Consider the following 19,708-nt stretch of genomic DNA (forward strand, 5'->3'; position numbering starts at 1 on the left):
TAGTAACTGTTTGGTTTGCAATGTACTTACTGACAATTCAATTCAATGAATTTTTGTAAAGCCCAAAATCACAACAGCAGTCGCCTCGCAGGGTTTAACAGGATCAGGATCAACCAATAGAAAGCTGCAAAATCCAACACATTGGTCAATAAAAGACAGACTGACTAACATTCATAGAAAACAAAGAAGACTGCCCCAGAGCGCACCCTATCCTTTGACACTCCTCCTGCAGGAACAACTCAAACAAACCCAGTGGGAAATATAGAGACCTCGAGGAGAACCACAGTGAAGGAATGATCCATTCCCATGCACTGAACCAGGACTGAACCAGGACTAAACCCGGATAGGCAGGTTACATATGTGCATATACTGCCATTTAAAACAAAACTTCAATCTTTATCCACATCATTGACACATTAGTAAGACTTAAAGATGGACTGTGTAACTTTTCTGCCTTCTTCTCAACCAATACAAGGGCAGAGACTGAAAACAGTGTTTATTTCCTTTAAAAAAAAAACAGCATGAGGTAAAAAAAAACTATTACTAAAACTATTATTCATCATTTAAAGCATTTACTGAACAGCTTTGTAAAAATACAATTTTAATATTATGAGATGTTTGCGGCCAGTAAATAATCTTACTACACCAATTTATAAACCAAAATAGGATATCAACTGAACCGATATCTCTGGAGCCGATATCTGATCCACCAAGATTTTCAATATCAGTGCTGATATCAGTATGGTATCAGTGGATCCCTAATCCTTATCACAAACATGTTATCCACTTTAGTTTAGACTGTGTAATCCCTCAGTCGTCCAGGTCTGATCTATAGTAAAAACCAAAAGTAAAATCTGTCAACTAGACAAAAAGTTGCAGGAGTGAAGACGTTTGGCTGCTTCTTCAGTTCTGGTCAGATTACTGCTGGACACTTCCTTATATCTGTCTGAAGGGAGTGTGAGAAAGCACCCATTAAGAGCTGAATGAATATGCTAAGTATGACTCAGGCGGTGCACACTTAGTGTAGCTCAGTAGACATAGCCTAAAAACAGAAACTTTAAACAATAGTTGGTTTCAGTGTAGTTAGCTTCAGAGAGATATAAGGCAGTGTCCAGCAGTAATCTGACCAGAACTGAAGAAGCGGCTTAGATGAGCAGCCAAACGTCTTCACTCCTACAACTTTTTGTCCAGTTGACAAATTGTACTTTTGTTTTTTACTGCACTTTAGTTAATCCAAACTGAAGGGTCGTTTCCATTGGTTTCATTTTAAAGTTGAGTTGAATAACACAGCATGTTTTGGCCAAGTTTGCCATATACCTCTCATAATTGGTTTGTTCTATAGCCGGTAACAATACAATTCCTTAAGTCTTAAAGGGAGTGTTGTTTCAGTAATGCAGCGTGGGTGATTTATGCTTGTGTAATATAAACCGTCCATGTTCCTCCCCTTTTAGCTGAGCATGCCCTTAATCATTCGGTTAGCGTTTATCAATGGCGTGTCTCCCACGCATAACGCGGCCTTGTTTCTCTCTAGTCATCCATGAAAAACTCTCTCTCAGCTCATTCTCCCCCCTAGTCCCTTTGTCTGCACGTTCTCTCCTTTCTCTCCTGCTACCTACCCCGTCTCCTCCTGTCTTTCTTTCCCCCGTCACCTGTGCGATGTCTGATGTCTTTGTGGAACGCTGCACTCTTTCAGGTTAAACTACAACCTGGATGTGGCTGATAGACTTGCAGATGAACATGTTCTCATTGGTCTCTATGTGAGCCTGCTCCAAAACAACCCCAAGTCATGGTTAGTGTGCGTGTGGTGTCCTGCTCATGTGTGCCGCCAAGAACAGAGCAAAAACATACGCCCTGCTGGATGGCCTTTGCAATTCTAACCCTAATCTTGGCTAGGTTTCTGAGCTAAAAGTGCATGCTGCTTTTCAAGTCTGCTAACCCCTGAGAAAGAGTTATGAATCCATGGACTTTTTCTATTTTCTAGCTGTTTTGAAGCATAACGCTTTTCATATCTGACTCTGTTTTTACTGTTTGATTTTAGTGTTTTATATGGACAGGCTGGGCACCCTTGAGTCCGCCATACACTATAGAATAATTTGCCTCATTTAGGATTTAGGATCTTTGTATTGTGGGCAGGGTTTTATGGGCCTATAATTTGACCATCCTATTCATTTATATTAGAGGGGGGCCCATATGAGGCTTCTTCCCCTGGGCCTCGAAATTCCTGTCAACGGGCCTGTTCATATATACTTAAATTCCGTACATTCTATCCTCGTGTGTGCGTGTGTATGTGTGCCGTGAATGTGTATGTGTGTATGTGAGGACTAATCCCGCTGTGCATGTTTTTTCCAGTAGACGCAGTCCTACGCATAAAGTTTACCACCTGTTTTATCTGCGCCGTGAGTGAGTGTGTTTCCCATGTGTGCACAAACACTCATTTTTACAGTGTACGAGATCAACTGCCTTTAGAGAGAACGATCTCGTCTTGATCGATACGACAATACAACCTAACTGCTCATCTGAGGCTCCGCTGTTAATGCTTACCCACCTAGAAACTAATCTCGGTCCTAACTGCGTTTCCTCATGTGTTTCTCTATATTTATCATGTGGAGGAGTGACTGTGCTTTTTCTAATCTCCCTGTGTTCAGTTTGCTGGAGAGGAGTAGCCACCTCCAAGACGAAGAACACAGCCTCATCGCTCGCTACGCTGCCCGGCTGGCTGCTGATGCTGCGGTGAGATAGAACCCACAATATTACACACGCTATCAGCACATCTTTCATCTGGGGCTAGTGCCGGGAATGCATCACACAATACAAGAGGGCTCAATGTTTATATCTACACCCTTGGGAGTCCTCAGTCCTGTTATTGTCAAGATGAAGGAGGGATGTGCACGTTGTGGTCATTTGTAGGCGGAGCAAGAAGCCACTGTGTTGGCTTGATGGACGGCTGGTGACCTCACTGCTTTTGTTTAACGGTGAGATGTGAGATAAGCTGATTGGACAGCAGTAGCTACATGACCAGGAACAAGATTGTTGGTTTTTTTTGTAATGATTACTACTTTATACAAGGGATTAGGGCTGTGCGATATGGCCAGAAATTAAATCTAGATTTTTTTTGCACACACTGGACAATTACAATTAGCGACATGGGACTTACCGTCTGTCAAACTCTTTAAATTCTCATTCTTGTCATATCCTATTTTTTAAGAAGTCGTAAACTGGCTTCAGTTACTTTACAAATTTGATTTCACAATTTTGCAATCAAATCAATCAAATTATTAGATTAATTGCGCAGCACTACTAGGGATGTAACCATATGCAAATCTGACTGAACAATAGTCCAATGAGGTTCATCTGGTGGTTCTGCCTCCACCAGTAGGAAGACAGCAGCAAAAATAAGATGACCGGCCACACCACAGCAACATCATGTGACCACTCTGAGACTCCAAACTGTCAGGGATGAAAACAAACTAAACCTTGGTCTGGAAAAATAACCCATTAAAATAAACTCACTGTATGATGTTGTCACAAAATGATAATAATGGCGATATTGTGGAGATGCTAACAGAATTGAAGAAATGCTACTTTTAAAAAGCCTTGACAACCATTTGGGATTATACTACTGTCGTATTACAAAGAATTAAGATCTTTATACCGTCTGCATTGAATTGGAGCAAAGGATGATTGGTCTATGTAGTTCCCTCTGTGGTTTAGCTGTTGCTGTAACAGAACAATACTTTTAAGCAAAGAAATGTATTATTCGATATATTGTGATAGTCCACGATATTATTATGAGACTTATTATTGTGATATTTTGGTTATCGTTACATCCTTACATGTTTTATAAACACACAGAAGATATCAAATATATAATGCAGATATATGGAAGTATCCACCCTTTGCTTTGTCAACACCGCTGTACCCTTGGGCTTCTCTCAGTGAGTTTCTTGATGAACTCTTTTGAAATGGTTTTCACCTCACTTCACTTCAGCAGGTCCATCAACATACATCTGGGGGCCCGGGGCAAGAAGCCGCACATGAGCCTCTCCCCTCTAATATAAATGAATAGGATGAAGGTAACAATTCTGAGCCCTTAAGACCCTGGGATCCAGGACAACAGACCACTTTGTTTCCCCCTGTCAACTCCCCTGCGTTCTCAGGATCAAGAAATGCCAAATGTGCAAATCAGGGTTCAAAGCAAAGGGTGGCTATTTCAATTTTATTTTTATTTTATCCAAAACTATAGTTATTTTGAGTAAATGTTTTGTTTATTATTTTTCATAGGTGTAAATAATCTGGTTAGGGTCAGGGTTAGTGTAAAAACTAATTGCTGGGTACAAAAATAAACCCTCAGCCATCTTGGTGCAGAGCTTTGAGACAGATATGGGACAGAGTAACATCTCCTTCACACATACTCCTCTCATCCAAACACTGGACTGGTCGTGTACCTCTGGTGATCTCTTGGTTTTCCCTGGCAGGCTCAGCAGCAGCGGGTCCCCACAGACCTGCCCTGTTCTCTGGATGCCAACAAGCAGCAGAGGCAACTCATCGCTGAGCTGGAGAGCAAAAACAGGTGAGACAACGGCAAGTTAGACTCAATTCTGTTACTTAAGTGTCAGATACCAGATAAGAAACCAACATGTTAAACACTTCACAAATGGGAGGAAAACTACACAGGTCTTTGTGTGTCGACACTAATGCTAATTCAATTTTGGAAACTAATAAATATTTAAATAAGCCCACTGACTGAAATAATCTGCACCTAAAAATAATTAGGTCATCATGACAACAAATTAAACTTTGTTGTTACATTTAACATTTTGATAGAAGTTAGCATTAGCATTAGCATTGACACACAAAGACATACCTTTGTAAACACAGACGTAGAGATTGACAGATAAGACTTTTTTTCATGGCCAGTGTTGATGCCAGTGGTTTAGAATCAGAGCAGTCGATGAGCTCTGCCCATACTTAGAGCTGATTTTGATCATTTCCCCTAAATTATGTCATTTAAATTTACATTCACAGCCCTTTTTTACCACAAACCTTTAAGAGAGGAGTGTAGTCGTGTTTTATGCAGTTATCTTTTGCACTAAAATGTTGAAATTTAGCTTTATGTGTATTCTTCAGGCAGCAGGTCAGCCAAAACAAGATATCAGCCTATTCTGAAGATTTAAGGCCGATAACCAATGTGCTAAAAAGTGCAAATATTGGTCCGATATATCAGTCTGTCTATATACAGAAGTTTAGTTTTCCTCACATTTGTTAAGTGCTTAACATGTCATGGTTCATTGGAATCCTTCTAAGCAAATCAAGGAAACAAAAAGTCACAAAAAACACAATTCTGTATGTAAACGTCGCTTTACTGTTTAAGAAAACCTACTAATGCATGTAAGACACGACATGATGACTCACAGCAGTTACCTGTAAAAAAGGTCATTTTCTTGAGTAAAACTGAGGGCCAGACAAAGTATAAATGATTCTCTCTAACGCTGCTCGGTGTCAGTGTCTGTCCATCCATTACTGTCAGCTGTGATTAAGTACAAACTGCCCTCCCTCTGATCCCAAAGCAGCAGAGGTGTGTCCAACCCCAGGAGAGGTTTAGCTGTGCAAGTGATGGAAAGGGTTTTATTCTGCACTCTTCTGGTTAATGTTAATGTTATGATGATTATTTATGTTTTGATTTGTTCGCGATTTTAAATACACAAATATAAATAAATAAATAAATAAATAGTCCAATTTTTATATAGCCCTTTTCTACCTTTAAGGTACTCAAAGCTCACTCAAGGAACCACTCACCCATTCACACACACCAGTGTACACAGACACTGGGGGAAGTGGGTTAAGTGTCTTACCCAAGATGTTTAAGTTGAGAGCAGCCAACCTTCAGATCAGTGGACAAACACTCTACCAACTGAGCTACTCTCGCTGTTAATGTCTTTCTTATTCTGTAAAGCACTTTGAATAACTTTGTGTGTGAGTTGTGTTTTACAAATTTACTTTACTTAAATGAATAAATGTGTTTCAGAGAAATCTTACTTGAAATCCAGCGGTTACGTCTTCAGCATGAAGAGGCATCCCAGCCCCCACCAGACAGAGGGCAGCAGAACCCCGCCCTGCTGGCCGAGCTGCGACATCTCAGGTACAACACGTCTTTATTAGCACATGCACCACACACAGTGCTTCAGCTTATGATCAATCTGTCAGTAAATACTTAAAGCGGATCTATTCATCTAGTTGTTTCTTCTCATTGAAACTCTGAAGTTGTATTTGGAGTGATTAATGTTTGAGTAATCTTTAATTGACTATTTTCAAGACACCATTTTGCTGATCTGTCCCCGTTTAACCTCCACCAGTACACGCCCACTGTGACATACAAGCCCACTGTGATGTACACACTTCCTTCTCAGTTTTATTTTCTTAATCGCAGATACTTGTAGGATTTGGCAGCATTGCGTCGTCATTTTGGCACAAATGGAAAAAAATCTGCTCTAGTTTGATGAGCAGCTATCCATAGGGGGCACCGACAGCATGCAACGCTTTGTTGTGATGATGTTTACCGTGAGGTCAGCTCCCATTGGACACCGCAGTTTTATGCGCTATAGAAATAAAACTTGCTGAATCGGTCTCTTAAAGTTGTGAAAAGTGTTCATGAACTAATCTCACTGAATAATCAGAATGCAGAAGGTAAATGAGTAATAACTTTGGACCATATTTGAACCGTTTTTAAGACAGTAACACCCAGGTACAGTGATAATATTGTTCAGTGTTTTGGCTGTAAATTCACTGTTACTTTAAAAAAAATCTTTTAGACTTTTTTCCAATGTAAAAGTGCATTTTGTTAATACTGAACAGCTTGTTCTTTTTGTCAGGCAACGCAAAGATGAGCTCGAACAAAGAATGTCTACACTGCAGGAGAGTCGCAGGGAACTCATGGTGCAGCTAGAGCAGCTAATGATGCTTCTCAAGGTACCACACACTCACATGTATATACACACACACACGCACGCACACCCCCCCCCCCACACCCCCACATGTATATACACACACACACATACACTCACGCACACACACACATGTATATACACACACGTACATACACAGACCCATACACGCACACACACAGACACACACACATATATACACACACATACGCACACACATACACACACACTCACATGTATATACACACATACATACACACGCGCACACACGTATATACGTATATACACAGACCCATACACGCACACACACAGACACCCCCACACGTATATACGCACACATACGCACACACACACGTATATACACACACACGTTTATACACACACATACATGCACAGACACACCCCGACACACACACATGTTTATACACACACAGACACACACGTATATACACGCACACATCTACATGCACACACACCACAGACACACACACACACATATATATATACACACACGTGTACACAAACACACACACAGACTCACACAAACACATATGTAAATGCAAACACACTTCATACACTGACACACACATATATATACACGCACAAATGTGTACAGACACACACGCATACACACAGACGCACATGTTTACATACACACAGACACACATACATACACGCACATACACCTCACACACAGGCAAATGTACACGCACACACACAGACACACACGTAGGTGTTTGCACGCACATGTACACACAGACACACACGCACACCTCACTCACACCACACATGCACACAGCCGCTCCACATTCATAATTAGACTTTCTTTGTACAGACGTTGTTAGAGGAGTTGTTTCTGCAAATGTTTGCAAAAAAAGCCTTAACTGTTGTCGGCTCCTGACTGTGACATATTTGACTTTAAACCAGTGAAGACTTTTTGCACAAGAGTTGGTACTGTATAAGACAGTTACGTAGATCCATAAAAAATTATTTATTCCCTGTATTTTTCAGTTAAAACAAATATTCATGCTGTAAATTAGCATTGTAGATGAAAGGCGTCTGCTGTGAGCTTCAGTCTGAACACATGAGTTAAGAACAGGGCGCCGAACTGGACGCTCAAGCTTCATCACACCTCACAGGTGTGATGAACAAGTGTCCGCCCCCCACTGAGACGGATCACCTTTAGAGCAAGAACATCATCTTTAGACAACAGGACAGCTCCTCTTAAAAGCTCAAACTGCAGTGGTTTAAGTGGACAGGATCTGAGTCTAATTAGCCTAAAAGGATCAATGCTAATCTATTAAAGATGTATGAGAGAGTCACCTGCTGCTACCGCCTGAAGCAAACGCTATGGATCTGTAGAAATACTCAAAGAGGTTGAGAGTTCAAACCGTAACATTGTTTTTCAGATTGAAGAGGAGAAAAAGGAGGCTGTAAGTGTCAGAATTAGACAAACTCTCACTAAATATTTAAACACGCTTGTTGTTTTATAGATATAAACTTATGCATGAGCCTGGAAAGTCAAACGGCTATAACACATTTAATATTTAGAGCTAACTGTGTTCTAATCATGTTCTAATTATGGCATTTCACTGGAATTTAACGCTAGGTATTAATAATATAAAATACTTTTTGGGCAGGGCTTGTTGTGTGTAAACCATAGACTGTATGTATAAATGGACTTAGCTAACCTGATAGCCGCCGTTTTGCTCTGGATTTGCTCTTTGGTTGCTATGATGACCACGGTCGGAGTTCCTAATATGGAACTCGGCTCCAAATGGTCCCTATAACTGCTAAATAAATTTTTTCTGTGCATTTAGCTGAGTATCTTATAAATAAAAACGGTGTGATAAGAATCACACTGGAATTTTACAGAGCTAAATGAATTGGTGTAGATTAAGTGCTTCTTAATCTGAACAATAGAACAACAGCCAGATGGAGAAACAAAGATACGATCTTGTTTAAGATTACTTCAAAATTTTCCCAAAGTCATCCTTTGGAAACACAGTAATACAATGCTCTCTACCAATTCAAACTGAAGTTGTGTTTGTGTATGGCACAGAGAGTTAACTTAAAGGACCCACATTATGCTGTTTTGTGATCTCTGCTCCAGTGTTGTTTCCTCCTCAAAAACAGACCTGGAGTTGTGTTTTGTTTCATTCACACATGTTTGAGTAACAATGTATTATTAGTCTGTTACATCTCCAAAGCTCAAAATGCTCTGTTCCACCTTGTGATGTCATGAAGTGGTAGTTTTCAAGTTAACAGCTCCTTTTACCTTTAGTTCAGTAGAGATTAACAATTCCAGGGCTGACATCATCCAAATGATTGTAGTGAAGGTGTATGGAGTTTAAAAATGCAGTGGAGCACTTCCTGTATTACCACATGATGACATCACAAGGTGGAATAGAGTGTTTTCCATTTGAGAGAAGAACTCAGCCTAAATATGTACGGTGTGTGTGTTAAACATGTGTGAATGAAAGAAAACACAACTCCAGGTCTGTTTGTGATGAGCTAACAAGATTTTGACATAGCTAAATTTTCACAAGTGTCAATTTTAAATCATATTCTGATTTGAAACTAGCTAAGCCGCGTGTTGTCCATGTTGTGCTCTCTTTAGACTCAGGGTCCTGGCTCCCCACGCTCCTCCCCCAGTCACACCGTCAGTCGCCCGATCCCCACACCCATCCTGTCTGATTCCACCTGCACCACCCCCACCCACATGCCCCAGGACTCACTCATGGGCGTAGGAGGAGACGTACAGGAGGCGTTCGCTCAAGGTAACATTCATACTAGTGCTGTAGGCCTGTCAATATAGTAATCACTATATCGATGATAACTGGACCATATTTATCATGTGTGCAATTTCTTATCAAAAATGGGGAGATTTGGGGTGTTTTTGTTGAGATGCAGAAAGTTGAATAAGTGACTTCTATGGCTAAGTATTGGTTAACCTGTTAACCCATGCCTTTTAAAGATATTGTTTATTTAAAATGGTTTACTGGAATTATTTTCTTTGTATACTAGTTTCAATATTATCGTTTATTGCAATATCTCTCTGGAGCAATATATATCTTAAAATGTGTTACTGTGACAAGCCTACAGTGTTGTTACGATACTAAAATTTCAAACTTGATTTCGATACTCAATACTCGACAGTGGAGATAAAACATGCTTCTTTTTAAGTTATATAAAGTCATTTTTATATACAAAATAATTATAACTATTATATTTGATTTTTGCAGAACCAATACCTGCTCAGTATCTAGTTTTAATATTAGTTTTAGTATTGGTTACTATCTGATTTTTGATATTTTTGACAAACCAACTATCAGTGGTGGAAGAAGTAATCCATTTTATTAAGTAAAAGTACACACATCGGAGCAAAAAAATACTGAAGTAAAAGTATCACATGAAAAAATCCACTTAAGTTAAAGTATTAAAATACCTGTTTAAAATGTACTTAAAGAGGAAAAAGTAAATGTATTTCAAACAGATTTTGAGTCTTATTAAGCTTCAAATGTAGTGATTCGGATAAAGATATGTGCTGAATTTTGTTGAACAGAAAAAATTGAATCAGGTTTTTTTTTCTGTCTGTTTTTATTTGTATACTTTTGTTTGTTAAATTTATGAATGTGTTAAAAATAAACCCTCAGCCTTTTCAGCAGGTCTCACACAATAATAAAAATACTTTTACTTTTCAGTCCTGTTCAAAAATGTAGTGAGGTAGAAAGTACAGATCCTACTCTCAAAAAGTAAAATTTATACCTAAGTACTTTACTTCACTACTTTTACTTCATTACATTCCACTGTCTAATACACAAACACACAGACTACACAACCAAACCAAAATTCTTACTAGAACATTTCTGACATTTGTAACAGGCCCGAGGAGAAACTTAAGGACTGACCTGCTCATTGCTGCTGATTCCATCACCAACACAATGTCATCACTGGTTAAAGAGCTGAACTCAGGTAAAACACTGAAATAAAAATGAAAAAGTCAAATTATTTTTAAATTTATTTTTTCAAGTATTTTGAATAAGATGCGTTTGTTTTGTCTCACAGAAGGAGGCAGTGAGACGGAGAGCACAGTAGATTCAGACCTGGGACGTGAGCTTTTGGCGGCAACATCAGATCCTTTCTTCAGTTATAAAACAAGGTATTTAGAATGAGCACATTTGTAAGTATTGTTTCTCTGGGTGACTCTTTTCAATTCAATTCAACTTTATTTATATAGCACATTTAGAACATTCTGTATTTATGTTCTTTTAATTAACCAAAACCTAAAGCAGTACGTCTTGTGCTTACAGTTTAGGCCAGAACGAAAATTTGAGTCTTGTGTTTTAGTAACATCATGGATAATACTGGTGCATTTACATAAGTGCTTATTTATTTGCATTGTCCCCTTTTAGATAAACAAACAAATTAATTTAAAAAATGGGAGAAAAACCCAGGACACGCCGGAGGGACCTTGTCTCTCGGCTGGCCTGGGAACGCCTTGGGGTCCCAACAGAGTAGCTGGAGGACGTGTCTGGGGTGAGGGAAGTCTGGGAGTCCCTGCTTAGACTTGCCCTCCTGAGCTGGGGCTTAGTGGTCTAAGCATCCATGAATGGACGGATGGATTCTGTATACAGTTCACATTTTAAACGTGTCCATACAAGCTAATACAAGAATCACATTTCAGAACATGTTTGTACAGATCATAACTACAGGGTCAGCAGTTTGTATGAAGAATTAGACACCATTTAGACACAGGGAGGGGATCTGACACACAGGGACATTTCAGAACATGAAGCTGTTTCACCAGTTGACTAAAGATTTTACAATAACTATGCCACCCAGTCCTTTCTCAGTGACCAAAGCAAGCCCTTCTCTGGGAAAAATAGTTACACAATGGCACCACCTAATGGGCGACATGCGTAAGAGGATTTGTGCTGATTTTGTCATTTACAATAGATTCCTTATACAGTGGGGCAAAAAAGTATTTAGTCAGCCACCAATTGTTTAAGTTGTCCCACTTAAAAAGATGAGAGAGGCCTGTAATTTTCATCATAGGTTCACTTCAACTATGAGAGACAGACTGGGGAGAAAGAATCCAAGAAATCACATTGTCTGATTTTTAATTAACTAATTGGTAAATTCCTTGGTTAAATAAGTATTTGGTCACCTACAAACAAGCAAGATTTGTGTCTCTCACAGACCTGTAACTTCTTTATGAGGCTCTTCTGTCCTCCACTCGTTCCCTGTATTAATGGCACCTGTTTGAACTGTTTTTTTTTTTTTTAAATTTTATTTGTCTTGGGCAAATGGACATCTTTTCTCTTGCATAGCCTAGGCAGCCACAATCGATGTCAATCAACACATGATACAAGAGACAAGGAAAAATAAACAAAAACAGACAGCAAAACACACACACAAAAAAAAAAGAGTATCTCCAATTGCCCAAAAAGGAGTGGGAAGAAGAAAACTTATTTAATCCCACCCCCTCTGCTATTATTTCTTAACTTTAGCATACTTTACTTCCTTTTCATGATTGTATTACATGATTACATTGGGGACTATGAGTTAGACTCATGCAACTTATGTGTTACATCATATTGGATAAGGTGCCAACAATGGTAAGGAAAGTTATTAATACCAACAATGGTAACGGACAGTAAATACCAACAATGGTAATGAACAGCAATACAGCAATAGTAATGGACAATAAATACGACAATAGTAATGGACAGCAAAATACAACAATGGTAATGGACAACAATACCAACAATGGTAATGGACAACAATACCAACAATGGTAATGGACAACAAATACCAACAATGGTAATGGACAACAAATACCAACAATGGTAAAGAAATGGTAGATACAAAGCCAGCATTACAAGATTACTGAAATTATATTAAGACTCTTCCTCTAGATACTGCGACCAGATCATATTTTTATATCGATGCTTGAACGTACTGATACTATGGCATTGCTTGATGTGTATATCCAGACTGTTCCAAAGTTTAACACCACATACCGATACACAGAAACTTTTTCGAGTAGTTCTAACTTTAGGCAATTTGAATTTCTCATATTCTCTAAGATTGTATGTTCTCTCTTTGGCTGTAAACAAAACTTACAGCTTACTCGGTAACATGTTTATGGAAGCTTTAAATAGTATAGTTAATGTAACATATTTTACAAGATCAGGAATTTTTAGGAGCTTTGAATATATGAATAAAGCATGTGTGTGCTCCAAGTATCCGACTTTATGGATGATTCGCAAAGCACGTTTCTGTAATACAACTAGTGGATTAAGTGTAGATTGGTAAGTATTCCCCCACACTTCAACACAATAAGTGAGGTATGGGAGTACTAAGGAACAGTATAAAGTACGTAGGGCATTTTGATCAAGGTAGTTTTTTGCTTTATTTATTATTGCGAGGCTTTTTGAGATTTTGCTTTTTATTTGTCTAATATGGGCTTTCCATGATAATTTATTGTCTATTATAACACCCAAAAATTTGATCTCATTTACACTTTCAATTTGAACATCATCAATCAGGATTGGTAGGATTGGTAGATGATTGGTTATCAGTATAAAAGACACCTGTCCACAACCTCAAACAGTCAGACTCCAAACTCCACTATGGCCAAGACTAAAGAGCTGTCAAAGGAACCACAAACAAAACTGTAGACCTGCACCAGGCCCCGAAGACTGAATCTGCAATAGGTGCAGCTTGGTGTGAAGAAATCAACTGTAGGAACAATTATTAGAAAATGGAAGACATACAAGGCCACTGATCATCTCCCTCGATCTGGGGCTCCATGCAAGATCTCACCCCGTGGGGTCAAATGATCACAAGAACGATGAGCAAAGATCCCAGAACTACACGGGGCGACCTAGTGAATGATCTGCAGAGAGCTGGGATCAACGTAACAAAGGCTACCATCAGTAACACACTACACCGCCAGGGACTCAAATCCTGCAGTGCCAGACGTGTCCCCTGCTTAAGCCAGGACATGTCCAGGCCCGTCTGAAGTTTGCTAGAGAACATTTGGATGATCCAGAAGAGGACTGAGAATGTCATATGGTCAGATGAAACCAAAATAGAACTTTTTGGTAAAAACTCAACTTGTTGTGTTTGGGGGAGAAAGAATGCTGAGTTGCATCCAAAGAACACCATACCTACTGTGAAGCATGGGGGTGGAAACATCATGCTTTGGGGCTGTTTTTCTGCAAAGGGACTAGGACGACTGATCAGTGTAAAGGAAAGAATGAATGGGGCCATGTATTGTGAGATTTTGAGTGAAAACCTCCTTTCAGTATGACAATGATCCCAAACACACCACATGGGCAATGAAGGAGTGGCTTCATAAGAAGCATTTCAAGGTCCTGGAGTGGCCTCGCCAGTCTCCAGATATCAACCCCATAGAAAATCTTTGGAGGGAGTTGAAAGTCCGTGTTGCCCAGTGACAGCCCCAAAACATCACTGCTCTAGAGGAAATCTGCAGGAGGAATGGCCCAAACTACCAGCAACAGTGAAAACCTCATGGAAACTTACAGAAAACGTTTGACCTCTGTCATTGCCAACAAAGGGTATATAACAAAGTATTGAGATGAACTTTTGTTATTGACCAAATACTTTTTTCCACCTTAACTTGCAAATAAATTATTTAAAAATCAGATAAGGTGATTTCCTGAATTTTTTTCTCATTCTCTCTGTCATAGTTGAAGTGAAACTATGATGAAAACTACAGGCCTCTCATCTTTTTAAGTGGGAGAACTTGCACAATTGGTGGCTGACTACTTTTTTGCCCCACTGTATTATGAAACCAATACAACTTCAAATCCACTTTACGTATCAAGCAGTTGTTCAAATACAGAGCGTTCCAGAGCTTAGGGTCAGGTCCCAAATAAAAATAATACTTAATAATAAAGACCATTTATATCAATAAATACAAGACAGGAATGTTTTGTCCTCCCTCCATCACTCCAGTTACATCACCCCTCCATCACTCTGGTTCTATCCTCTCTCCATCACTCCGGTTCTATCATCTCTCCACTTCACTTCAGTTCTATCCTCCCTCCATCACTCTGGTAACATCATCCCTCCATCGCTCAGGTGCTATCCTCCATCACTTTTGGTTTTGACTGCATCTTATTTTATCTGCACATAATCGCAGTATAAGTAAAGTTGACTTACTTGACTACTTCTCTTGTTTCATTCAAGTTCAAAGGTCATTAAAAACAGCTCTCTTCAGGCATCACTTTTCTGTCTTTTCTTTAAATTATTTACTGTCAAATCAAACCCACGCTTTGCTGATTACGCCCCAGTGTTCTTGGTCATGTTTTGAAACGGGCTATTGTCTTCCAGACCCGCCAGCGGCGCCGACACTTACGAGAACAGCCTGGAGGAGCAGCTGGAGGACGAGCTCAAGTTGGAGGAACTAATGAAGCGCAGACCGGAACCAGACAAATCGTGCATGGTAAGCTCAAAGTTACACCAACAAAAGTACAAAAATATTCCCAGTTTAATGACTAACTCTCGTGTTACTGTGACTATACGGGCTAAGTGGGTCTGTTAGAGAAAACCAGAGCTGTATCAAAGGGACGACTTCAAAAACTCCCAGAATGCAGCATGGCATTGATGACTAGGGATGGGACAATAAACAATTATATAATTTATCGTGATAAAAGGGTCAACAGTAAGGCAAGGCTTTACAGACTAAAAAGGACATTAAAATCACACAAATCAAAACATAAATAATCACAAATAATCATCATAAAATTAAAACATTAAAACAGAAAAGTGCAGAATAAAAACCTTTCAGTCATATGCACAGCTAAACAGAACTGTTTGAGCCTGGATTTAAACATTGTCAAAGTAGACATCTTCAGGAAGAATGTTCCAGTTTTTAGCTGCATAAGACTGAAACACTGATTCTCTATATTTAGTTTGCAGAAAAAACCTACTTATCCATAGGGGAGTCGACGGGAGTGGACAAAGGGTTCTGTTGTCCCGGCATTTAGGGGCCCAGTATTGGACTCTCTTCCAAATAATTTGTATTAGAGGAATCCAATCTTCTTGTCCCGGGCCCCCAAATTTCAGTTGACGGCCCTGCTCCTCCGTTGGATTGTAGTTGTTTTCACTGATGACAAAGTACAGTACTATAACAGTTCTTTAAACATGGTACTTATTCATAAGATTAAAATGATAATGTTTCATATCCATAACATTTTTGAACTGTCAGCAGCTTTAATAATTATTGTGATATAATCGTTAATTGCAATTATTTTGGGCAAGATAATCATGACACTAAATTTCAATATCGTCACATGCCTAATATATATATAATAATCTGGTAACGAGCTTTTATACTCATACCTGCTCCTGTTTGTAATATTTTTTATTTTCTTGTATACTTGCTTGTTTTTCTACTTGTATTGTATTTTAAACAGGGAGCCAATGAAAAACAGCTCAAGTGCTCTCATTGGGTTCCTCTGTATAAATTAAGATAAATAATAATACAAAAAAATTATGTGTTTATGTTATACAGGTGACGCTGCAGCAGTGACCACGCCAGCAATACAAAACACTGGACAAAACACTGGACTGATACAAAGCAATGAATACGAGCACTGTTGAATCCAACCACAGAAGACGTTTATGTAAAGATATATATTTTTAACCAACACATATAGGCTATTTAAGCTACTACTGTGTAAAGAGATTACTACTGAGCTGTCTATAATACCACAGGTGCCATAAAAACACACAATTTGGGGATAAATATATATTTTTTTGTTAAGTTGTTAAGAATGATATAATACACTGCCAGTGCCAATAGGCTTTGTGCACCACATCGCCTAGCAACCTCACTGTTAGCATCTCTACTTCCTGTCCAGTTTCATGTCTATGAGGTTTTTGCCAAGTCACGCTAACATAAAGATCAGGCAGTGGACAGAAATGTTTGTGTCTCAGTGCTAACGCTAATACTAATTTTGAGGTGTATTAAATATTAAAACAACACCACAAACTGAAGTAGTCCACATATAAAAATAATTGGGTAATCTTTATTTTAATTCATTTTAAAGGTCCTATATTAATTAAATTGACTTGAAATGTGCACTTTAAGTCATGTTCTGATGCTGTTACCTCATCAAAAACAGACCAGGAGTTGTGTTTTGTTTCATTCACACATGTTTGAGTAACATTTTATTATTAATCTGTCAACATCTCCAAAGCTCAAAATGCTCTGTTCCACCTTGTGATGTCATGAAGTGATAGTTTTCAAGTTCACAGTTATGTTTTACCTTTAGTTCAGTAGAAATTGGCAATTACAGGGCTGAAATATTCCAAATGATTGTAGTGAAGGTGTATGGAGTTTAAAAACACAGCAGAGCACTTCCTGTATTACCACATGATGTATCACAAGGTGATATTTTCAGTTTGAGAGAAGAACTCAGCCTAAATATGCAGGGTTTATGTGTTCAACATGTTGTGTGTGAATGAAACAAAACACAGCTACAGGTCTGTTTGTGATGAGGAAACAACGTTAGAACAGAGATCAGAAAATAGAGTAATATGAGCCCTTTAATAGGTTGTTTATTTTATGTTTTCCAATTTTAATAAAAGTGACTGTTAGCTTTGAGTCACAATGAGCTAGCTAACATGCTACTGTGCACAGAGTCTATTAGCAAATCTTAGTTTGATGACGTTCACCCGGGATGTTTCTTCATGTGCCATCTCAGATCAAAGATTATGATGACTGCAATACTTATGTAACTTTACTTTTCGTTAATGGCAAAATTGATCTGACACATGATTTTATACCATTGCTCTTAAATGTTTTAAATGTTTTTTTTAATTTATTTTTGGTGCCATTTCATGTGGTTTCTGTCTAAAACTGCACTCTGCCTTAGCTTATTGAGTGAATCTGGAAGACGTCAACGCAGTATGTAGCCAGCACTGCTCTGCTCCTTGTTTTATGTTCTGCTTCTTAAAGGTCCTATAAAGGTCCTGTATTACACAAAATTGACTCTTGTGAGCTTTAATCCATGTTCTAATGCTGTTACCTCCTCAAAAACAGACCTGAAGTTGTATTTTGTTTAATTCACGCATGTTGAGTAACACTTTATTATTAGTCTGTCTACATCTCCAAAGCTCAAAAATGCTCTGTTCCACCTTGTGATGTCATGAAGTGGTAGTTTTCAAGTTAACAGCTCCTTTTACCTTTAGTTCAGTAGAGATCGCAATTCCAGGGCTGAAATGATCCAAATGATTCTAATGAAGGTGTATGGAGTTTAAAAAGACAGTGGAGCACTTCCTGTATTACCACATGATGACATCACAAGGTGGAACAGAGTGTTTTCAGTTTGAGAGAAGAACTCAACCTACATATACAGGGTTTGTGTGTTAAACATGTGAATGAAACAAAACACAACCCTAGGTCTGTTTGTGATGAGGAAACAACATTAGAACAGAGATCAGAAAATAGCATAATATGGGCCCTTTAAGTCTAAAGCTGTGATGTTGTTGCTCTTTCAACTTAACATATTTTGTTTATGCTTAGAAACACAGGTTACACCATAAAGGGCACTGGAATAATTAATTCCAATTTTACATCACGATTTGGAGGCCCGGGTGCAAACTAGAGATCGATACACCACAGACTGTGTGAAGAAGTGGACTAAGTGAGTGTGACGTCACCCAAAGAGTTCGGCTCCAAATGAAGCTCATCAAGGCTAAAGCAGTTATAGGGGTGAATTTGGAGCTGAGTTCCATGTTTGGAATTTTGACCACAAGTATCATAGCAACCAAAGAGCCAATTCGGACCAAGGCTGTTGAAGTTGATGCCCCTTCCCGCCTGCACCACTGGTTTAGCAGGGAGTGGGCAATTAGCAATGTTGTCAATCAAACTTGTTGCTAACACTTATTAATGTTCATATCTTGATTTACAGACAAAATAGCAAAATAAAAACCCCAGGATCATGTAGAGCGGGTTAATACGAACATTTAAGACCAAAATGATGAGTCTGACAGCAGCAGTTACAGAGAGAGGGGACACAGTTTTTCAATAGAAAGTGAATTGGAGTCAACGAAGCCAGAAGCGCACCCATGATTACTTCCTATTTGAAACGTGGTGGCTAGCAGGTTAGCTGTGTCCATTTATATGTACAGTCCACGCAAGCCTCTGAAGAGTCCAAATATTGGCCTGGGAGATACATCAGTCTATCTCTAGCACAGATGAAGCTGACTGAGGGTGAATTCAAGTTTCAAAGGGGCATCAAGGTAAATGCTTCCATTACGTGGCATTATTTTAGGAGCCTGAAATGAGGGCGCAAACATTTTTATCTGAGTTTGCAATGCACCCTTTTGCCCCCCTGTAGACCCGGGCCCGCAGATCCTTTGGCTATGGTTCAAGCTGCTCACCTGCTAAAATACAGCACATTCACACACCTCTTATGTATTTTTGAGTGTGTGAAACTCAGCCACAAGCCAGTTTAAAACATAAATGTGTGAAGAATATCTAGTTTGAATTTTAAGTTCATAGCAGTGAATTTGCATGGTGGTGACGCGTAATAAACTGTTGACATAATATCACTCTACTGGAGCCTTTTTTCTATTTGCACCACACTCTATAAACTGCACATTTATAACCAGAAGTCCTCCACTGGCTGCCCTCAACCTGGTATCGTCTGCAATTCATTCCTTTTAACCCAAGTACAACACTGTTACACAGACATATATACACCCGCGCGCGCACACGGGAT

At 39.0% G+C, this 19,708-nt stretch overlaps 1 protein-coding gene across 9 annotated transcripts in view; it reads left to right on the forward strand.

Moving 5' to 3' along the window:
* dtna (dystrobrevin, alpha) overlaps positions 1 to 19,537 on the forward strand; it is a 41,440-nt gene extending 21,903 nt beyond the window's left edge. For 5 of the 9 annotated variants that reach the window (XM_055228502.1, XM_055228501.1, XM_033982889.2 and 2 more), the window contains 11 exons: positions 1,694 to 1,789; positions 2,646 to 2,730; positions 4,476 to 4,570; positions 6,026 to 6,139; positions 6,870 to 6,966; positions 8,351 to 8,374; positions 9,562 to 9,721; positions 10,827 to 10,916; positions 11,010 to 11,103; positions 15,309 to 15,420; positions 16,492 to 19,531. In XM_055228502.1, the coding sequence (XP_055084477.1) occupies positions 1,694 to 1,789; positions 2,646 to 2,730; positions 4,476 to 4,570; positions 6,026 to 6,139; positions 6,870 to 6,966; positions 8,351 to 8,374; positions 9,562 to 9,721; positions 10,827 to 10,916; positions 11,010 to 11,103; positions 15,309 to 15,420; positions 16,492 to 16,509 (985 nt within the window). In that variant the 3' untranslated portion in view covers positions 16,510 to 19,531. Of the gene's footprint in view, positions 1 to 1,693; positions 1,790 to 2,645; positions 2,731 to 4,475; positions 4,571 to 6,025; positions 6,140 to 6,869; positions 6,967 to 8,350; positions 8,375 to 9,561; positions 9,722 to 10,826; positions 10,917 to 11,009; positions 11,104 to 15,308; positions 15,421 to 16,491 lie in introns of all 9 variants that reach the window. The other 4 variants (XM_055228504.1, XM_055228509.1, XM_055228506.1 and 1 more) reach the window with 3 other exon arrangements.
* The last annotated feature ends 171 nt before the right edge of the window (positions 19,538 to 19,708 follow it).

The sequence above is a fragment of the Periophthalmus magnuspinnatus genome, chromosome 17 (assembly GCF_009829125.3).
Source record: "Periophthalmus magnuspinnatus isolate fPerMag1 chromosome 17, fPerMag1.2.pri, whole genome shotgun sequence".
In the NCBI taxonomy this organism is placed as follows: Eukaryota; Metazoa; Chordata; class Actinopteri; order Gobiiformes; family Gobiidae; genus Periophthalmus; species Periophthalmus magnuspinnatus.